Below are 19,348 nucleotides of genomic sequence, written 5' to 3' on the forward strand. Positions count from 1 at the left end.
GGGGTTGTCCCGAGGCAGCAAGTGGGTCTATACACTTCTGCATGGCCATAATAATGCACTTTGTAATGTACATTGTGCATTAATTATGAGCCATACAGAAGTTATAAAAAGTTTTATACTTACCTGCTCCGTTGCTGGCGTCCTCGTCTCCATGGTGCCGACTAATTTTCGCCCTCCGATGGCCAAATTAGCCGCGCTTGCGCAGTCCGGGTCTTCTCCTCTTCTCTATGGGGCTCCGTGTAGCTCCGCCCCGTCACGTGCCGATTCCAGCCAATCAGGAGGCTGGAATCGGCAATGGACCACACAGAAGCCCTGCGGTCCATGAAGACAGAGGATCCCGGCGGCCATCTTCAGCAGGTGAGTATGAAGACGCCGGACCGCCGGGATTCAGGTAAGCGCTGTGCGGGTGGTTTTTTTAACCCCTGCATCGGGGTTGTCTCGCGCCGAACGGGGGGGGGGTTTAAAAAAAAAAAAACCCGTTTCGGCGCGGGACATCTCCTTTAATATTAACATTAATTGAAGTTGTTATGCAGATTCTAGCTGTGTAAAAAAGATGTAGATCACATCCAATTATGTATCATTCCCATGATAGTCTCTTAAAATTATCCCTCAAATTGTCTCATTAGTTGGGGAGGGGGAGACAACTACTCGGAGTTTACTGATCTTTACGCAGAAATAAAGAACTGATGTATACAGCGGGGTTTCTTTAAAGGGGTTGTATGAGATTAGGAAAACATAGCTACTTGCTTCAAAAAAATAACAACGCTCTTGTCCATCTATTTTGTGTGGTATTGCCTCACAGTCCCAATGATTTTAATAGGACTTAGCTGCAATGCCAAACAGAGCCTATAGACAAGTGTAGTGCCATTTCTAGGAGGCAGACATGTTTTTCTAATCTCATAAAATTCTCAGAAGGTTACCTGCACAAGGGGCAAATTTACTACTGATGCAATAAGATCTGAATGTAGTACATGAACATTTTGAAGTGGATTTGTTGTGGATTTCAATCCAACAGGTAAAATCTGGAAGTAGAATCTGAAGAATTGACAAACTATGGCTCTCAAAATCTGCAATGCAGGTCAATTTATAGGCTGCAAATGTTCTCGACGTGTAGATTAGATTTTTAACGTGTGCATATAGCATATGAATCATTGTCTAGGTGTTCCACAATTGTACAAATGTAGCCTATATTTGAAGAGTATCCACATTTTTGCAACTGCATCGTTCTACACTCCAAAATAAATGGAATCCTTGGTATTCAGAGACTCTTATTAGTGTCTATTTGGGAAGTGAAAGCTTATGGTTACGTCTGAATCCCATTTTTCACAGATCAAGACAAACCCGGGGATGTAGTCAAAAATGCAGTGGATAAGGAAGTGCCTAAATTATGCTGGACGTACCAACTTCGATTCTATAGACTGATGAAATAATTAGGCTGTACAGCCATCAGGCAACAAGCCATATGGAAGTCAGCATGCCACTATATAGACCCAATTGATGACTTAAAAAGCTTAGTGGTAGTTTGCAAATTTATTCCATGAACTCACAACAGCTGCTACAACTTCAGTATCTCCAGCTGCTCATTTATACATTTGCAAATAAGATAAGAAATGAGACAGTTCTCTGTTTAGTGTAACAAGCTCCTGTCAACTGTTCTCCTTGTATTAACCATTTTTCAGCATGCTATGTATCAACAGACACAAGACAGCTGTTGTAACTAGTATCCCGTACAGATCGCAAAATGATCTGCTACTTACGTCAGCACATGTAAACATGCAGACTGTGTAGCATTTACGAAATGGCAAGGTCAGCAGAAAGACGGAGCCCTAACCTAAGAGAGTACATATAGCCCATAGTGGGAAATGCATCATACTGCCAACGCATACCTTCCATTTATTTATTTAGTACTACACTTAGCTGCTTCCAAGGATCCCCAGTACTACACCTAGCTGCTTTCAAGGATCCCCTAGTACTACACCTAGCTGCTTCCAAGGATCCCCTAGTACTACACCTAGCTTCTTCCAAGGATCCCCTAGTACTACACCTAGCTTCTTCCAAGGATCCCCTAGTACTACACCTAGCTTCTTCCAAGGATCCCCTAGTACTACACCTAGCTTCTTCCAAGGATCCCCTAGTACTACACCTAGCTTCTTCCAAAGATCCCCTAGTACTACACCTAGCTTCTTCCAAGGATCCCCTAGTACTACACCTAGCTTCTTCCAAGGATCCCCTAGTACTACACCTAGCTTCTTCCAAGGATCCCCTAGTACTACACCTAGCTTCTTCCAAGGATCCCCTAGTACTACACCTAGCTTCTTCCAAGGATCCCCTAGTACTACACCTAGCTTCTTCCAAGGATCCCCTAGTACTACGCCTAGCTTCTTCCAAGGATCCCCAAGTACTACGCCTAGCTTCTTCCAAGGATCCCCTAGTACTACGCCTAGCTTCTTCCAAGGATCCCCTAGTACTACGCCTAGCTTCTTCCAAGGATCCCCTAGTACTACGCCAAGCTTCTTCCAAGGATCCCCTAGTACTACGCCAAGCTTCTTCTAAGGATCCCCTAGTACTACACCAAGCTTCTTCCAAGGATCCCCTAGTACTACACCAAGCTTCTTCCAAGGATCCCCTAGTACTACACCAAGCTTCTTCCAAGGATCCCCTAGTACTACACCAAGCTTCTTTCAAGGATCCCCTAGTACTACACCTAGCTTCTATCAAGGATCCCCTAGTACTACAGCTAGCTTATTACAAGGATTCCCTAGTACTACACCTAGCTTCTTCCTCTATAGTGATGACAAAGTAGTGGCACTATGGCCCAATGACTTCTACAATTTATACTTCCAAATAGAGGAGTTGCCCTTTACCTGAATGTTTGGATTTTGCCCATCAACATCAGCCTTGGACAGATCCGGAAAGTTTGGAAGGTCCAAAAGGAATGAGCCGGGTCCATCTCTTTGTAAAGATGAGTGTCCATTGGTCATAAGATGGTGGTTAGGAAGAGACCTACTTGTAGCCTGGTCCTCTAGATATTCCTGTCTTTCACCATGGGGAAATGGAAAGCTGGATTCAGAAGCAGACTCACCATTCTGCAGAAAAAACAAATTCCATGAAAGTGAAACTCAATGTTTTGTTGATAGTACACAGTACACATTTATACAGACTACAAACTACAGTGGTAAATGGTCCAGAATATATGTACTTTGTAGAGCAAAAGAAAACATAACTGCTATAAGAATAAAAACGTATTGGTCTAAGATTATGTAGTCAACGTGCAAATATGCCTTCCAAGTAGAACATTAAAACCACCAATGGGTGAAGTGAATAATATCAATGGAACAATGCCTCTACAGCGCCACCAATTAGAAGGTAGCATTCCTGCAAGTCAATGTCAGATCTTTTCACAGGCCTTGTAACAATGACTGGGGATATAAACCAAAACCAGATTCTTCTCATCAGTGTCCCTCATCAGTATACAGTAGGTTGTTGGCTTGGGCAGGTGAGAGGACTATGATGTGGGTCATGAAGGTTATAGTTTGAATTATGGGAAAGACCTAGAAGATGCGAGGAGACTTATAGAGCCATGCATGGCTCTCTTGGCCTTATAAGTCTCCTCACACCTTGTAGGTCCTCTTCCTAAGGAGAAACTATATCCCTCCTGACTCACATCATAGACCTCTCACCCAGCCAAGCCAGCAACCTACTACATACTGGGGCAAAGCCCCCCCAAACAATCTGTCTGTGCATTTTTTTCCCTTCTGGATAAGATACTGTCTTTGGCTTATATTCCCAGTCATTGTTACAAAGCCTGTGAAAAGGTTTGACATAGACTTTTAGGCATTCTACCTTCTAATAGGTGGCGCTCTAGAGGCTTTGTTTCACCGTTCCATTTGCATATTTCTCAGAGGAGCATGGATGGCCTCCTCACACCTTCTACGTGCTCTGCCTAAGGAGAAACTATACCCTTCCTGACCTAATATTATCTTGTAACAATAATACTTGTCAAAGTTGATCTACTAAGTAGCAAGTGATCCATCAGTTCTTGAAGTTGGTGTGATCGAGCACGAAAAATGGACAACTGTAAGAATCTGAGTGTCTTAGCATGCACCAAATTATTACAGATAGATAACGGTCTTAGAGCATGGCAAGTCTCTTGAGGTGTCCTGGGTATGTAATGCGTAACGCTTGGCACCTATCAAAAGTAGTCCAGGGAAGACAACTGGTACCAGGGTGATAAGTTCACAAGGTGCATTGATTCATGAGGCGAGTCAAAGCAAGTGCCAATGATTCAGTCCGATCCCACAGAAGAGCTACTGTAGCATCAATTGCAACAAACGTTAATGCTAGGTATGATAGACAGGTGTAAGAACACCAACTGTTGGAATGGCATGGCCACAGACCGGTTAGAATGCAAATATTGACCCTCGTCCACTTCTGGACCATGCAACAACATTAAGAAGGTAAACTGCTTGCTGAATCATATTTTCTTTGACACCATATGTATGGCTGGGTGTGTGCATATTGCTTATCTGGGCAAAGATGGCACCAGGATGAAACATGGGAAAAAAATGCTGGCAGAAGTAGCGTGATGCTCCAGGCAATGCTCTGCTGGGACAACTTTGGTCCTGGCATTATGTGAATTTTACTATGACACATACCACCTACTATACAAGAGATAAGTAACTGATTGCTATGACCCAAGTAATGTCAAGAATGGTGCTTGGTCAATGTAACTGTGATGTGCATGCATGACCACCACAGAATTCACTGTCTATGGCAATAGTCAAGCACTGTGCTCTGCTTGCTCTGTCACACCTACAGAAGTTAATAGAATGTTGGTCATGCATGCACACCGTTACTCTATTGACCAGGCGGACATGGGGTGCTCCTTTCTAGAGATCACTGTGGATCTCAGTGGTCAAACCCCTCCTAATCATTTTTGACAAATTCTGTGGGATAACCCCTTAAAACTTGGCCAAGGACTATACTTGCTAAAACCAAATCACATTTGCAAAATTTGCTCTTCCCATTTTGGAAACGAGTAATTAATAATAATTTATTAGGGACCGCTTCTTTCTTCTTTTGTGCCACAATGTCCAAATGTGATATGCAAAGGGGGTCTTATTACATTCTATGGAAGTAAATGAGGAAAGCCAATATAGGCAGTTGAGTAAAACACAGAAGTGGCCAGAATGTAAAAAATGTGGTGTGTGAACATTTGTAAAATAGCAAAAGGATGAGATTAGAAATCCTAAATACCATTTGGATAGAAGAGCCACAGAAGCAGGGCAAATACATCTCTGAACTGACAAATAAACACGTAGCACAGACCTGTCAGATGGCAATTCCTGCACTTTAAAAAGAGGAGTTTAAATAACCTTGCACCAACACAGGAATGAGAGGAATGTCCGAGCCAGCGGAGTACAGAGCACCCTGCGGAGTATATTAAAGCCGTGTCCACATAACGGCAGCAAGACGACCAACACCACAATCGCTTCATACAATGACCCCTAGGAGGCGAGCTGTAAATGTAGCACTTACAACTACTACTGCTGCCTTCTTCTCCTAGGTTATAATCCAGAAGGATGTAATGGCTGAACAGCATTCTCTTCTTGACTATTGTTTTTTTTTTTATTATGCATTTACAAAGGTGACGGATTATTGCATAGTAACAGCCGACAGCGGGGTGACCACCTTAGGGTTCAGTGTAATGTAATGGTCACCTTGCTTTGCTTACAAAATTATGTAGACACATCCCACAGTTGCAAAATAACACTAATATTTCATTCCAATCAGGTCTCTCTCATATAAATTACTATTCTTCATTGTTGCTCTTGTCAGAATAAAATTCATGGCCCCACTCTAGGGCCCTTTTAAACCAGCCAATTTATAATTTGAACGAGCTGACGATCATTTGCTTGTTTAAATGAGAAATCATTCAGTCTTTCAGATTTGCTGTATAAGTGAATGAGTGGGACTGAATGAGCGCTGTTTAAACTGAATGATAAGTGAATGAGCCAACGAGGATTTTTATGCCTGCATAACACGTTTAGACTGAACAATTATTGTTCTCTTTTACAAACAAGGAATTATTTTATATCAACAAAACTATAAAGTTCCAGTTCAAACGTTACGGTTCTATCAAGATATTTACAAAATAAGTAAAAACAACAAAAAAACCCCCCAAAAAACAAACAAGATTCAACATCAGGAAGACACCAACTGTTACAAGCGTTCATCTTCAGGTCAATAAACAATGGAAGCCTTCTAAATAATTATGGAACTCACTAACTGACTACCATTAAAAGAGAACTTGTTAAATATGCCTTAAAACGTATCTCCACAAGTCAAACAAACAAACCAAAATAATAGATAAAATACTTTATTGCAGATGGTATGACCGACATGTAGGGTACGATACTCCCTATTAGCATTCTATAAAGCAAGCCCTGCCTGGAACGCAAGACAGGCGCCCTGAAAAGGAGGTCTTCCTCAAAACCCCCCCAAGCTAAACCCTAAGTAAGAGAGGGGGGAAATGGAGCAAACACTCAAGCAGCAATACAATTCCACTGTATAATGCACAGGGTTCACATACACAGATCCCAACAAAATGACTGAAAGCCTCTAGTTTACGTAGCACAAGCCCAGATTTGGTTCTCTCATGTTTTGTGTAGACAGTACAGCCCACAAATGATAATAGAATAGTTGTCACAAAAAATATATCCTCAATGGTGACCCCCTCGCACCTGCTATTTCTGTGCCGTGTATGACTGCGGACGCTCGCCGTTGGTCATGCACAGTACAGATCTTTTTTTCCTCTAAATATTTGTATTCAATGGAGACATCCACAAGGAGTCTGCAGCAAAATAGAGCATACTGCGATTTTTCCTCCGCTTGCAGAATACGCATTTTGTTTCCACTAATGTGAAGGAAAAAGAGATTGTACATACCTGTCAATGCATGTCATTTGCTGTGGATCTTCCATGCGGATGCAGACCGCGGATTTCGTAGTAGAAATCTGGTTGTGTGAGACTGGCCTTAGGGTTCAGTAAAACCCTGGATATTTATATATTCCCATCTGTGGATTCTTGATTCTGAGCCCTGGTGAACACTGCTGTGGTGTGTTGCAGACCAAGATTAGGCGGTGTTCTCAACGTAGACCCCCACTGTAACGCCAAATGTACATGGCTGGGTTGGATTCTGGAATACGGCCCTGCGCCCGGCCGGTGACCTCTGTGTACCTCTCCGGATTCTTTATAATCTGTAATGTGGACGTGCCGGTGCACATACGCAGTAGAGATTATTGCGTGTCGCCACTAGGTGATGACGCAGATTCTGTGACCTTGCCGTACTGATGATTGTAGAAGGGCCGTGGATCGGCCGTCTTCCATTGACTTCAAAGGAAACCATCCGCGCTGGAATAGAACATGCTGCGATTTTCCTTCTGCAAATGGAAATTGCAATTGATTTCGCTTGTGGACATGGAAAAGCGATTTTCCATAGCATGTTTATGGGTAGTATTTGCTGTGGAATCTGGAGCCAGATGCCCGCTTCGAATTCCGTAATGCAAATACGCCCGTGTGCAATGGGCCTAAAGCAAGTTGACTCACACTACACTTTTTGTTCTTGGCCATATTTCCTGGAGCGCAGGGTATTGTTCACTTGCTTTAAGTTTTACACTTTTACGCTTCCGAAACTTATCAGGATCCCATTGATGCTCTCCACCTCTGGATGATCTTATGACCAGGGATTTTCATGATGATTCCTTACTGGGTATCAGACAGGCCACCATGGACTTCAGGTATGACGGACCGCCTCTCCTAGGGTGGCCCAGCCACACCAGGCAAGTCAGTCCTGCTAATCTTTCTTCATCACATTTTGCTAACCCCGAAGTGTTGCTTTTATTCTTAATTTTTCATCCTGCATTACAGGCAGGGCTTGCTTTATAGGGTGATATTAGGAAGACTACGAGACCCCATTTGTCAGCCATACCATCCACATAGAAGAGCTATTATCTACAATTGTTGTTTTGTGTTTGTTTGACTTATGAAGGTTCAACCTCAATATATGAATATGTAATTCCACAAAATTCTAAAAATTATAAATTAAAAATAACTCTCTAAAACGTATTTTATGGTTAATGTACCAGCAAGCAAAAAACCTACTTTTATAGTGTATGTCCAACTATTTTACATATAGAACTACTCTACATGAAATGAATAACTAATCTCAAGGTAAAGCAGCTTTATCCGGGACTTTTTAAATGCATCATTTATTTCCTTCCCTGCCCTTAGACCAACTATCCAGTGCTCAGCCATTAAGGGTTATGTTGCTCCAGTACCCAAGGCAATCATTCACACACAGCGTGTACTAGCGATTTTCTTTCTGGAAGGTGGAACCTTTACACCATTCACTATATAGTAATCTGTATATGTCTGAATGTAGTATAAGAGTTCAGCTAAATTGTTGGATTCTCCAGGACTTTAATATAAGACGGCCTATCCTTACAGTATCAATTTTAGATTGGCTTTTGGATCTCAAGCAATTAGCACAGTAAAGGGGTTGCTCTTCAGTACCAGGCACAGCCACCTGCTTGGAGGAGCCGCTGTGTCTATGTAAACAATAGATAAAGGTAAAGTCCCCTAGTCCAAGCACCAAGTCATGACCGACTCCTAGAATGATGTCACATAGTGAGGTTTTCTTGTCAGATTGTTTTTGTGGGGTGGTTTGCCTTTGCCTTCCCCAGTCATCTTTTACCGACCACGGTAGGATGGAAGGCTGAGTCAACCTTGAGACGGCTACCTGAACCACACGGGGATTGAATCCGCAAACTTCAGGTGGTGAGCGAGACCTTAGGACTACAAAGGGGTGTAATTGTTAAATGAACACAGCAGCCGCTTCACAGTGCTTATCAGCAGGTGCCCTGGAAGCCCATTTCTCCAATCAAACATTAATATGAAGGAAAGTTCATTAATTTTAAAGTTCCAGTGAACTCCTTTAAGAGGAGGAGTCTGAACACAAAATTTTTGACCATTTCCAAGAACATCTAGCAGAACTATGAATGGATCATTGTATATAGGATAGGTACAACTTACCGTAACTATTGCCATATACTTATAAAGTTCATTTTATGTAGATTATACCTAGAAATAATTTTTTAGCCTCATATCCAATTTGCTTGGCATTAGGATGTTATTACAAATTGATTTGTCAAGTTTCAAAATGAGTTTTTGCCAAATGTAAAATGGGTAAATTAAAATCAAATCTGCTTTACCTCTTATGGACAGAGTTTTATCCTTTTAGCAAATACTTAAAAAATACAATAAAAATGAGAAAATCTTTACCTTCTATTTAACATAAAAGGTAGAATTTCTTTTAATCCCCGAGGATATTAAAGTCTTCCTATATTAGAAACGGTTTCATTTTGATCATTCACTATACGTAACACTCTTTAAGCCGTTAACAACTCAACTATCTTTGGGGGTATCAAGTGATGTATGTTTTCCAGATTGAATTTCCTGAAGACTTTGGTTAGTAGTTCAAGATTTTGTTATTGAACAGGTTCCTTTATTTTGGCATATACATTCCAGGAGCTTTCCATCCACACCCTCCTCCCAATTATCACCAGGAAGCATTATAGTATCACCAGATATACACAGTGCAGATCTCATACGCTGGTCCCAAGAGAAGTAATGTATAGGTCTTTTGTGGGAACAGTCGAATGGGGCTCCACTTCAGTAGTCAAAGCGACTTTCTCTAAAGTGTTTCAAGTTGTTCCAAATGTCTATATTAGATTTTCTATAATGAGCATTTCTTTAAAGCACAAACATTTATTCCAGATGAGTAAAATTGATAGCATTAATATTTCTAGAACGTGCAAAACACCACAGCACAGTAAAAATGGACTTTCAAATGGAAGAAGCGTGGGTAGGGAGGGCTTGTTTCTCCTCAGAGCCTTAACACATGGGTGTGTTTTTGACCCCTTTCGCAGCTGTGATTTTCTCAGCTGCGAAAAGGGCCGAAATGAAACCATTGATTGGTTTCGTTTTTACCATCGGGATTCTCTTGCATAGTATTAAACACGCGAGAAAAGCTAGGACTTGCCTTGTCTTTCAAGGGCAGGACCTAACTTCCCGTTTTTTTTTTAAGTAAAAAAAAAATAAAAAAAATACACACGCCGGGTCATGCGGTAATACGCTACATAGCAGTGAGTATTAGCACATACGCCCATCTGTTACAGGGGTTCAGACATGAAAAAAAAAAAAAAATTACTTGCCTTGCCTGGCCAGGACCGATCGCCAGGCATGTCCCCCTCCATCCGGCATCCTCTTCTGTGGCTTCTTGAAGCAGAGCTGGAGCGGTCCTGCTCTGCTCTGTCCGCCAGCCACTTCCGAGGTGAACGGACGGGCCACCTACAGCAAGCACGTCACAAGCAGTGCTTGCTGTGGGCGGCCCGTCCGTCCTGGCTGAACTCCCAAGTGCTGCGCATGCGCATTGGGGAGGCGGCCTGTCCTAACTCCTGTCAGAGGGCACCTCTCTTCTGCGCCGTCGCGCAATCCCGCTCGTCGTCATCGGAAGACTGCCTGCTGGTAGATGACCCCGGCAGCACAACAACAACGGAAGACAAGGTAAGTATTAGTTTTTATGCTTTAACAGGCCAAAAATCGTGGGTTCCCTGTGTCCATTAGGCAGACCAGGGAACAATGGCTGTTAAAGCATAAAAACATTTTTCGTGTCAGAACCCCTTTAAAGCCCTTAGGGAGAGCAGCTAGTAGGTGTGAGGAGACTTGCATGTTCCTCTGGGAAATGTATGCAAATGGTAAGATGGTACAATGAGTCTACAGCACCACCTATTAAAAAGTAGAATTCCTACACAGCAACGTCCGACCTATTACAGGCACTAGAAGACTAGAAATATTAACCAAGGCCAACACATGAAGGGCAAAAAATCCCATTAAATACTACCTTGAAAAATTAACTAATACCGACAACATTGAGAAATCGCAAGCTTAAGGGGTTGTCTCAGGACAATCCATGCCAGTATACCCAGTTATGGCATATGGAGGTCAGAGTTGGAGACCCCCTGCTCGGGTCCTTTATAAACTAGAACTTAGAGAGGCTTACAAACTCAATCTTTAACAAACCATCATTCATTTCAATGGCTATATGTAATCCTACATTTCCCCCTGTAACGGGCGCTGCATGGAGAAAGGGTGACTGGCGGCAGTAGAAAAACAGGTCTTGGGAGCCAGACCCATGCTGATCAGCTGATCGTATGTGATGAGACATCCAGAAAAGAAATATGGACTTTGCTTTGAGGTGCATGGACAATACAACAATCTATCGTGTAACAAACTAACATTTCCTCTTTTTTCTACCCCCTATAATAAGGTATTGTGGAATTCAGGATCTTCTGCTATCTAGAAGAGCAACTGTGGCTATATTCAGACAAAGGGTTACTCCATGGGCTCTCCAAGGTTCCTAATCTTACAGCATGTCAATGTTTTATTGTTACAAGATCAAAGACTCCATGCTGGGAGAGACGGTCAATGTGAAAAGGGTGAACAGTGAATTTACTGCTTGACTTCATTCCCTTTAAATAGGACAGTCACACTCATCAAATCCTAAAGAATAGTCTGTCCGGTATAACCTCCTGCTAAGATCCTGCATGCAAACTCCAGTTTCAAAAGCAGCAACACACATACTGTATATACGAGAGCAAAGCCCAAAGGACTGCAGAATAATAGTATTCAAGCCATCCCAAATGCATCAGCCAGGTTCATCTTTCTGTCCGGCTGCTACGCCGATGCCTCTTACCCTTTCATTTGTATTCCCAGTGCCGAAATAGCTAGTACTGGGATAAAATATAGGGTTGTCAACCAGATTTCTTCTTTATTCTGGATGATTTCTCCAAAAATCACAGACAGCTGATATCTTTTTACAGACACATTGAAAAAACAAAATTAATCATAAAGATGAGGCGTTACGTGTGTACAGCCCAGAATACCGAAATGAACATGTTAGCCGCATTCACTAGGAGATGTAAATTGATTATTACAATAGCAATAAACTAAGCAGGGGGTTGGACCCGATGACCCTGGAGGTCCCTTCCAACTCTACCATTCTATGATTCTATGTACATACTTCTTCGGCTTCAAAAAACAAAAATCACATGCAATACATATATTTTTTTTAGATTTACAGACAGTGGAAAAATGTTGGCCCTTTTTTTCAGGCTGTCCGGGAATTGATAGATGGTTGGCCAACCCAATACAATACCAGCATTACACAACTCAATTAAAGAGCTATGAAAAGTCAAGATGGGAAACTGCTGCCATTGTTACTGGCCATCGGCTGGAGCTTATGGAAAGCACCAAATGATTAGCCTAGCACGGTTTTCATAGTCCACACTGAAATGAATGGGAGCTATGGAAACAGTGTAGCAGCGCACTATGCTGTTTCCGTAACTTACCTAGTTATGGAAACAGGGTAGCATGCTGTGCTACGCTATTTTTGTAGCTCCTATTTACTTCAATGAGAGCTACGAAAATGGTGCTCTGTGCTTTCCAACAAGTGGTTGTAAAGCAGAGATGGGAATACCGGTACATCTATTAAAGGAACGCAAAATGCTTTTCTGCACCATTGCACCCACATGAAGCATGCTGCACCCATGGTCCAACACTGCGGTTGACAAGATTCCTAACCATGTAGTTTGGTCCTAAGGTCTTGTTCATGTAGAACTGTTTTAAAGCAGTATGCAAGATTTATTCCTTTCTGGTAAGAGTAAGTGGATATAAATATCAATATCATACATGAGAATATTGCTTTGTGTGACCAAGGCCTTTCAAGAAAGAAATTTAAAAAAAAAAGTCATCTAATTTGACCAAGGTTGGGGTAACAGTCACTTTAGTAGATTAACCATGACATATTAATCAGCGGAGGTTTTGGCTCGCTGCGACTATCCTCTTCTGCCCCCTACCCCACTGACACAGGTTTCACACAGTGGTAAGATAACTGCATTTGAAGGGACTGTATTACAGCCCCAACAAGCTGACCAATTGCGTAAATTTTACAAATTGACTTTGACTATTGAAAACTGGGTCTTTAGAAAGAGAAAACAGATATTTTTCAATTTTGTTTGCCATGGAGATTCTAAAAAAAAAATGTACTCAGTGTTTCCCAACTCCAGTCCTCAAGGACCCCCAACAGGTCATGTTTTCAGGATTTCCTCAGTGTTGCACAGATGATGTAATTATTGTCAGTGCATCAGACATTATCACAGGTGTTGCTACCATAGGATATCCTGAAAACATGACCTGTTTGTGGTCCCTGAGGACGGGAGTTGGGAAACACTGATGTAGCTGAACCCTGAATACTTAGGTCTTTGCCATTATAACATTTCATAACAAAAACCAATTTCATTTATAAAAAGCATGCTTTTTCCCCATACAAGCTATAGTGCAAATAGCCCAGGAGATCTGTCGTATTGAAAACGTTCAGTCCAGTATCTCTGACATGAATGATCCTTCACCTGTTCTGTACTTCATATAAACACCTTATCACAAGACCTATGTGTTGGTGGGTAACCATGATTTACACGCAAAGCAGTGTTCCTAAAGAGAAGTACTGTGACTACCACAAAAATAATTTTTTTTTTAGAAATGTTGATTTTTTTTCTAATCACTCTAATTCGGTACTAGAAAGGCCAAGCAATGTTTGTATTCAACCGCATCAAGGTACTGCAGTATACCAATAACCAGATCACATAAAATCTGTTACAGCACAGAAAGGAAAGTTTGGCAGCACAAGGACAAAGGGTACGTAAAGTGCCATTGTCATTTTGGCGCAGCCTTAAAGAAAGAACATTACATATGCCCTTATTACCATTACCCAGGCAATCATGCCAAGATGTTGCATTTTATACACTTAGTAAATATAACAGTTATGGTGGTTTCACATTTGCGTCAAAACCTCCGGCTGGAAGTTTCGTCACAGATGCGGCTGCAAGTGCCGGAAGAAAAAGCGCTGCATGCAGCGTTTTTTCTTCCATTTCAAAATCGGGCAAAAATTGGGAGGACCACATTATAGTTAATGAGATCTGCCCGGCGCTATTCGGTTCCGTCTGCAGACCAAACCGTTCGGCCGCAGGGGTTCCCCTTTCCTGCTCCCCAAATGAACCCAGCTCTAAAAGCACCCTTTGCAATTTTATTCAGTTATTTAGGCTGCCTGTCCATGGGCGTTGCGATATCCCGTGGGGGATCTCTCCCACCGGGGATCAGGACCCAGCTGACGGATTTCCGCGGTGAGCCTATCTGACAGATAGGCTCACCACAGAGAATCGTGGCAATTCACAGCATGCTGCGATTTGACAGCCGCGAGCGGAGAATCGCTATGGTTCTCTGCTCGTGGACAGAGGGGCTGCGTTCACTGCGTTTCCCGCAGCCGGGAACGCAGTGAAAATTTGCCCATGGACCGGAGCCCTAAATGTTGTGGAGTTCTGGTTCCACATGTTTTTGTTTTTATTGTACTACTTTGAGAGACAAAATTAAATGAATGGTCTTTCTAAAATAAGGTGGACTTGAAAATCTCATGAAACCATCATTTTATTTATTGATAGAACGCATATCCAAAATTTGAAAGTGAGACATTTTTCCATTTCACTTTAAAAAATTAACTCATTGAGAAATCGATGGCAGCAACACATTTCAAAAAAGCTAGGACAAGGAAGGAAATGAGAGATATTCTATACCAAGTCTCCAATGACAGCCCACCTTAACCACTCTTATACAATTTATCAGATAACGGCATCCATTGAACACAGTTATTTACCATGTTAAACATCTTGCATCATACAACTTGGGATATGTTGGGTTAAGGGACAAGTTGGGACGCTGTGTAAAATGTAAATACATATAATGAAAAAAAGAATGCAATAATTTGGAAATCTCATAAAACCCTATTTTATTCAGAACAGAACATAGAAAACATATCAGAAGTTGAAAGTGAGACATTTTTCCATTTCATTAAAAAAATCACTCTGGTAGTTGAGAAATTGATGGCAGCAACATTTCACAAAATTTGGGACAGGGTTAACAAAAGGCTGGAAAAGTAGGTAGCACTAATAAAAATCAGCTGGAGGGTCAATTTTCTATTAAATCACAAGGGCTGAATATAAAAGGAGCATGTTAGAGAGGCAGAATTTCTCAGAAGCAAAGATGATCAGAGGTTCACTAATCAAAGACTTTGAATATCCCACCATGCATAATATCAGCAAGAGAGTCAAAGAATCTGAAGAAATTCATGTGCACAAGGGATAAGGCAAATAAGGGAGATGGACCAATACCTCCACAGTGCCACCTATTGGAAGGCAGCATTCCTTCAAGCCAAAGTTAGACTCTTTATGCAAGCCTTGTAACAATGACTGGAAATTAAAAGCAAACATGGAGTCTGGCTTTGCTTTTAATTCCCAGTCATTGTTATAAGGCTTGTATAAAGAGTCTAACTTTGGCTTGGAGGAATGCTGCCTTCCAATAGGTGGCACTGTGGAGGTATTATTTCATCTCCTTTATTTGCATATTACCCAGAGGAGCATGAATAGCCTTTTGAATCTGCTCACTCACCATCTAGGTTCTCTCCCAAAGGAGAAAAGATAGCGTTTCTGACCCAAGAAGGCTGAATGTCAACATCGGATGCTTGAGATCTACAGGCCCTTAGTCATCACCACATTAAAATCAGGCATGATTCTGTATTTAAATCACTGCATGTGCTTAGTAATACTTCCAGAAATCATTGTTTGTGAACACAATTCGCCATGCAATCCACAAATGCAAGTTAAGGTCTCATTCACACGAGCGTGTGCTGGTGCATACATAGGTGAGCACAAAACTGGCATGAATGCAGGTCTGTGCAGCATTGCTTTCAATGGGGCCACGGCTGCTGAATTTAATGAATAGCCAAGTACTGCCTGTGATTGGCTGAGCGCTGTGACCAATTACAGGCAGCGCTCAGCTGGCATTCAATGAATAGCTGACCGCTCAGCCAATCAGACGTAGCCCTTTCAGCAGGCGGGGATTTTACATCCTCGGCTGCCGGAAGTACATCATTACACTGCCAGGACCCAAGTGGCTAGACGCACCTGAGCCCCAGCAGTGGTGGAGAGGAAAGTATACATATTTTTTTTACACAATCTAGGGATGATTTTCAGGGAAGGGCTTATATTTAAAGCCCTTCCCCGAAAATCACTGAAGGGGTGCCGGCATCCTATTGCCTTCAATGGGTCTGCTGGCAGCAGCGGTGGCCCCATTGAAAGGAATGGCAGAACATTGCCATCCTCTGCCACAGCTGTGACAGGGGATTCTTTTCTCCCTGTGGGGAGTCCCCTTATCACTGAACACAGTGACGTGCACTACGGGCCTATGGTGCATGCATGTCCTAGGTTTTGCAGGTATGTGTGTTTGCACGCCTGTAAAACATGGACATGTGAACACACCATAGGGAGCTAATAGTTCTAATAGACGCGTGCTTTTGTACGAACGTATGTACGCACATAAACACGCTCGTCTGAATGAGGCCTCAAGCTGCATCATGCAAAGAAAAAAAACACTAAGGCAATCCAGAAATGCCAGCATCTTCTCTGGGCCAAAGCTAATTAAAAATAAACTGAGGCAAAATGGAAAACTGTTCTGAGGTCAGATGAATCAAAATTTGAAATTCTTTTTGGAAACTTCAGATACGGTGTCCTGCAGACTCAAGAAGAAACAGACCATTCAGCTTGTTATCAGCACTCAGTTCAAAAGCCTGCATCTCTGTTCGGATTGCATTAGTGCCTATGGCATGGACAATTTGCATATCTTGAAAGGCACCATGAATACTGAGCAGTAAATAGAGGTTTTAGAACAACATATCATCCCATCCAGACAATGTCACTTTCAGGGAAGGCCTTGCAAATTTCAGCAAGACACTGCTAAACCACATACTGCATCCATCACAACAGCATGGCTTCACAGAAGAAGAGTCCGGGTGTTGAACTGGCCGCCTGCAGTCCAGACCTTTCACCAATAGAAAACATTTGGCATATTATGAAATGAAAAATCCAGCAAAGACGACCCCGGACTGCTGAGCAGCTAGAATCCTACATCAGGCTAGAATGGGACAACATTCCTCTTCCAAAACTCCAACAATTGGTGTCCTCACTTCTCAGACATGTATAGACTGTGATATAAAGAGGACATGCTACTCAATGGCAGACATGGCCCTGGCCCAACTTTTTTGAGATGTGTTGCTGCCACCAATTTCTAAATTATTATTATTATTTTGTGCGAGAGAGCTGCAGTGGGCACTGCTCTATATATGAAGTTTTAAAACAGTGAAGAGCAGTGCTCCATGCATAGGATACCCAGTGGATATGAAAGGGTGAGAGAGATAGTGCATTCACCTGAAGCAGCCGTGCACATGGCAAAATGCGCTAAGGCACCCGTCACTGACGATAGGTCACCAATAGCTTTGTTCCTTCCCCTTAATAGTTTTTCACCTCTTTAATCTTCAGAATAAACCTGCAGCAAGCTCACCATCATGGTGGCTGTAAGCAACCTTTATCATATAAAGGGGTTGCCCAGTTGTAAACTATTGATGGCATAACCTCAGGATAGATCATCAATGGTAGACTGGCAGGGGTCTGTTACCCAGGACTCCCACCAACCATCTTTTCGATGAGCTGATGTGCTTGTGCACCAAGAAGAGTTCTGCACGAAGCAGACAGCTCAGTTCTTACTGTAGTGGCCAGGCTTGGTATTGCAGGCAAAGTTCCCACTCATTTCAATGAGAACTTGACCTGCAATACCAAGCCTGGCCACTACAGTAACAATGAAGCCATCTGCTTCCTGCAGAAATCAGGTCAGTACTGGAGTGCACTGACCCAGCGAACAGCTGACTGGTGGGGGTCCTGAATGGACAATCTATCCTGAGGCTAAACCATCAATAGTTTAGAACTAGACAACCCTTTTAACTAGGATAAGCGGTCTCTTACTACTGGGTCATGGTTATTACTTGGGTAATTATCATTACCCGCGCCACTATGTGGGGACCTGATTACTATATAGTCTTACAGTTACAATCGGCCCTTTGAAGGCAGCCATAAGGGTGATGTGGCCCATGGAGAAAAGGAGTTTGACCCCCATCTTAACCCTTTCCAATCCACTGTCTGACGTCTAAAGATATTCTAAAAGAAAGGCTGTACAGCTCCGATGTCGGAAGACGTCCAGCAGGGTATTCTTACTGTAGATTACTGGCCGCTCTTTTATCGGGGGCCTTTCCAGCATGTCCCATACCGCAGTACAGGCTCTAGCCAGCAGATGGCGCCATTGTATAATGGCAAAAGGAGAGAGCCTCCTAGGAAACTTTGAATCCAAAATTGGATTGCAAAGGGTTAATAAGTTAGGTGCATGTTACTCAAACGTATTTTGGTTTAATTATAAAACAGCAGTCTAAATACATCTGCTCCTATATATTTTAAAAAGATGATGTTCAGTTTAATCAATCTATAAGTCAGTAAATATACACATCTCAATCTAACCAAGCAAACATCGGTAGAACAGTGTCATCCAATTAGTGAAGAAAACCAAACACACTAAGTATAGACATAGCTGTTTTCACTGTATGTTTTTCTATTCAGCATTGCCTGTGTCTCAGGTTTTCATCTTCTATGCAGAAAATTACATTGGGATGGAACCATAGACTTTAATAGACGAGGCAGAGATCTCATTGGTCTCTGCTTCATATAGTTTCTCTCAGTCAGTCTTTCAAAAAAAAGTTAAGGTATGATGTTTTTCTTTCGAGTTTAAAAAAGGACTGACAAGCACAGAAGCTATGTGAAACGGAGACCAGAGGGGTCTCCTTCTCATGTACTGAATCCTATGGTTCTGCCGCTATGCAGTTTTCTGTGTATTTCATATATACCCAGAGTTCAGCGTTCGAGAACCTGGGTAAAGGATCTGTTCATGATGACCCTATAAATTAGTATGATTGCTTTGAAACGTGTGACCCCATTGGAGGCTTCGGCCTACGTAAAGTCTTTAGGACCTGGTTTCCAACATATTTTTTTTTGTGGGTAGGCGAGAAAAAAAAAATCTACATAAAGCCTTAGGTGAAGGAATTCTTAAATGGTCACTAACTTTTCATACAAGTGCTTAGATGATAGTCAGAGCTACTAGCAAAAGTACTTAGTTTACCTAAAATGAGGTTTTTGTGCTAAAAAAAAAATATATATATATATATATATTTCAAATTTACTGGCCAGTAGGGGCTTTTGTTTCATAATCTGTCGACTGCCTGTTATCTCTGTTACTGGAGACCA

General features: G+C 42.1%; 1 protein-coding gene across 2 annotated transcripts in view; it reads right to left on the minus strand.

Annotated features, from left to right (window-relative positions):
• ISM1 (isthmin 1) overlaps positions 1 to 19,348 on the minus strand; it is a 68,910-nt gene that overhangs the window by 23,437 nt on the left and 26,125 nt on the right. For both annotated transcript variants that reach the window (XM_066595632.1, XM_066595633.1), the window contains exon 2: positions 2,865 to 3,086. In XM_066595632.1, the coding sequence (XP_066451729.1) occupies positions 2,865 to 3,086 (222 nt within the window). The remainder of the gene's footprint in view (positions 1 to 2,864; positions 3,087 to 19,348) is intronic.

The sequence above is a fragment of the Eleutherodactylus coqui genome, chromosome 3 (genome assembly GCF_035609145.1).
Source record: "Eleutherodactylus coqui strain aEleCoq1 chromosome 3, aEleCoq1.hap1, whole genome shotgun sequence".
Taxonomy (NCBI): domain Eukaryota; kingdom Metazoa; phylum Chordata; class Amphibia; order Anura; family Eleutherodactylidae; genus Eleutherodactylus; species Eleutherodactylus coqui.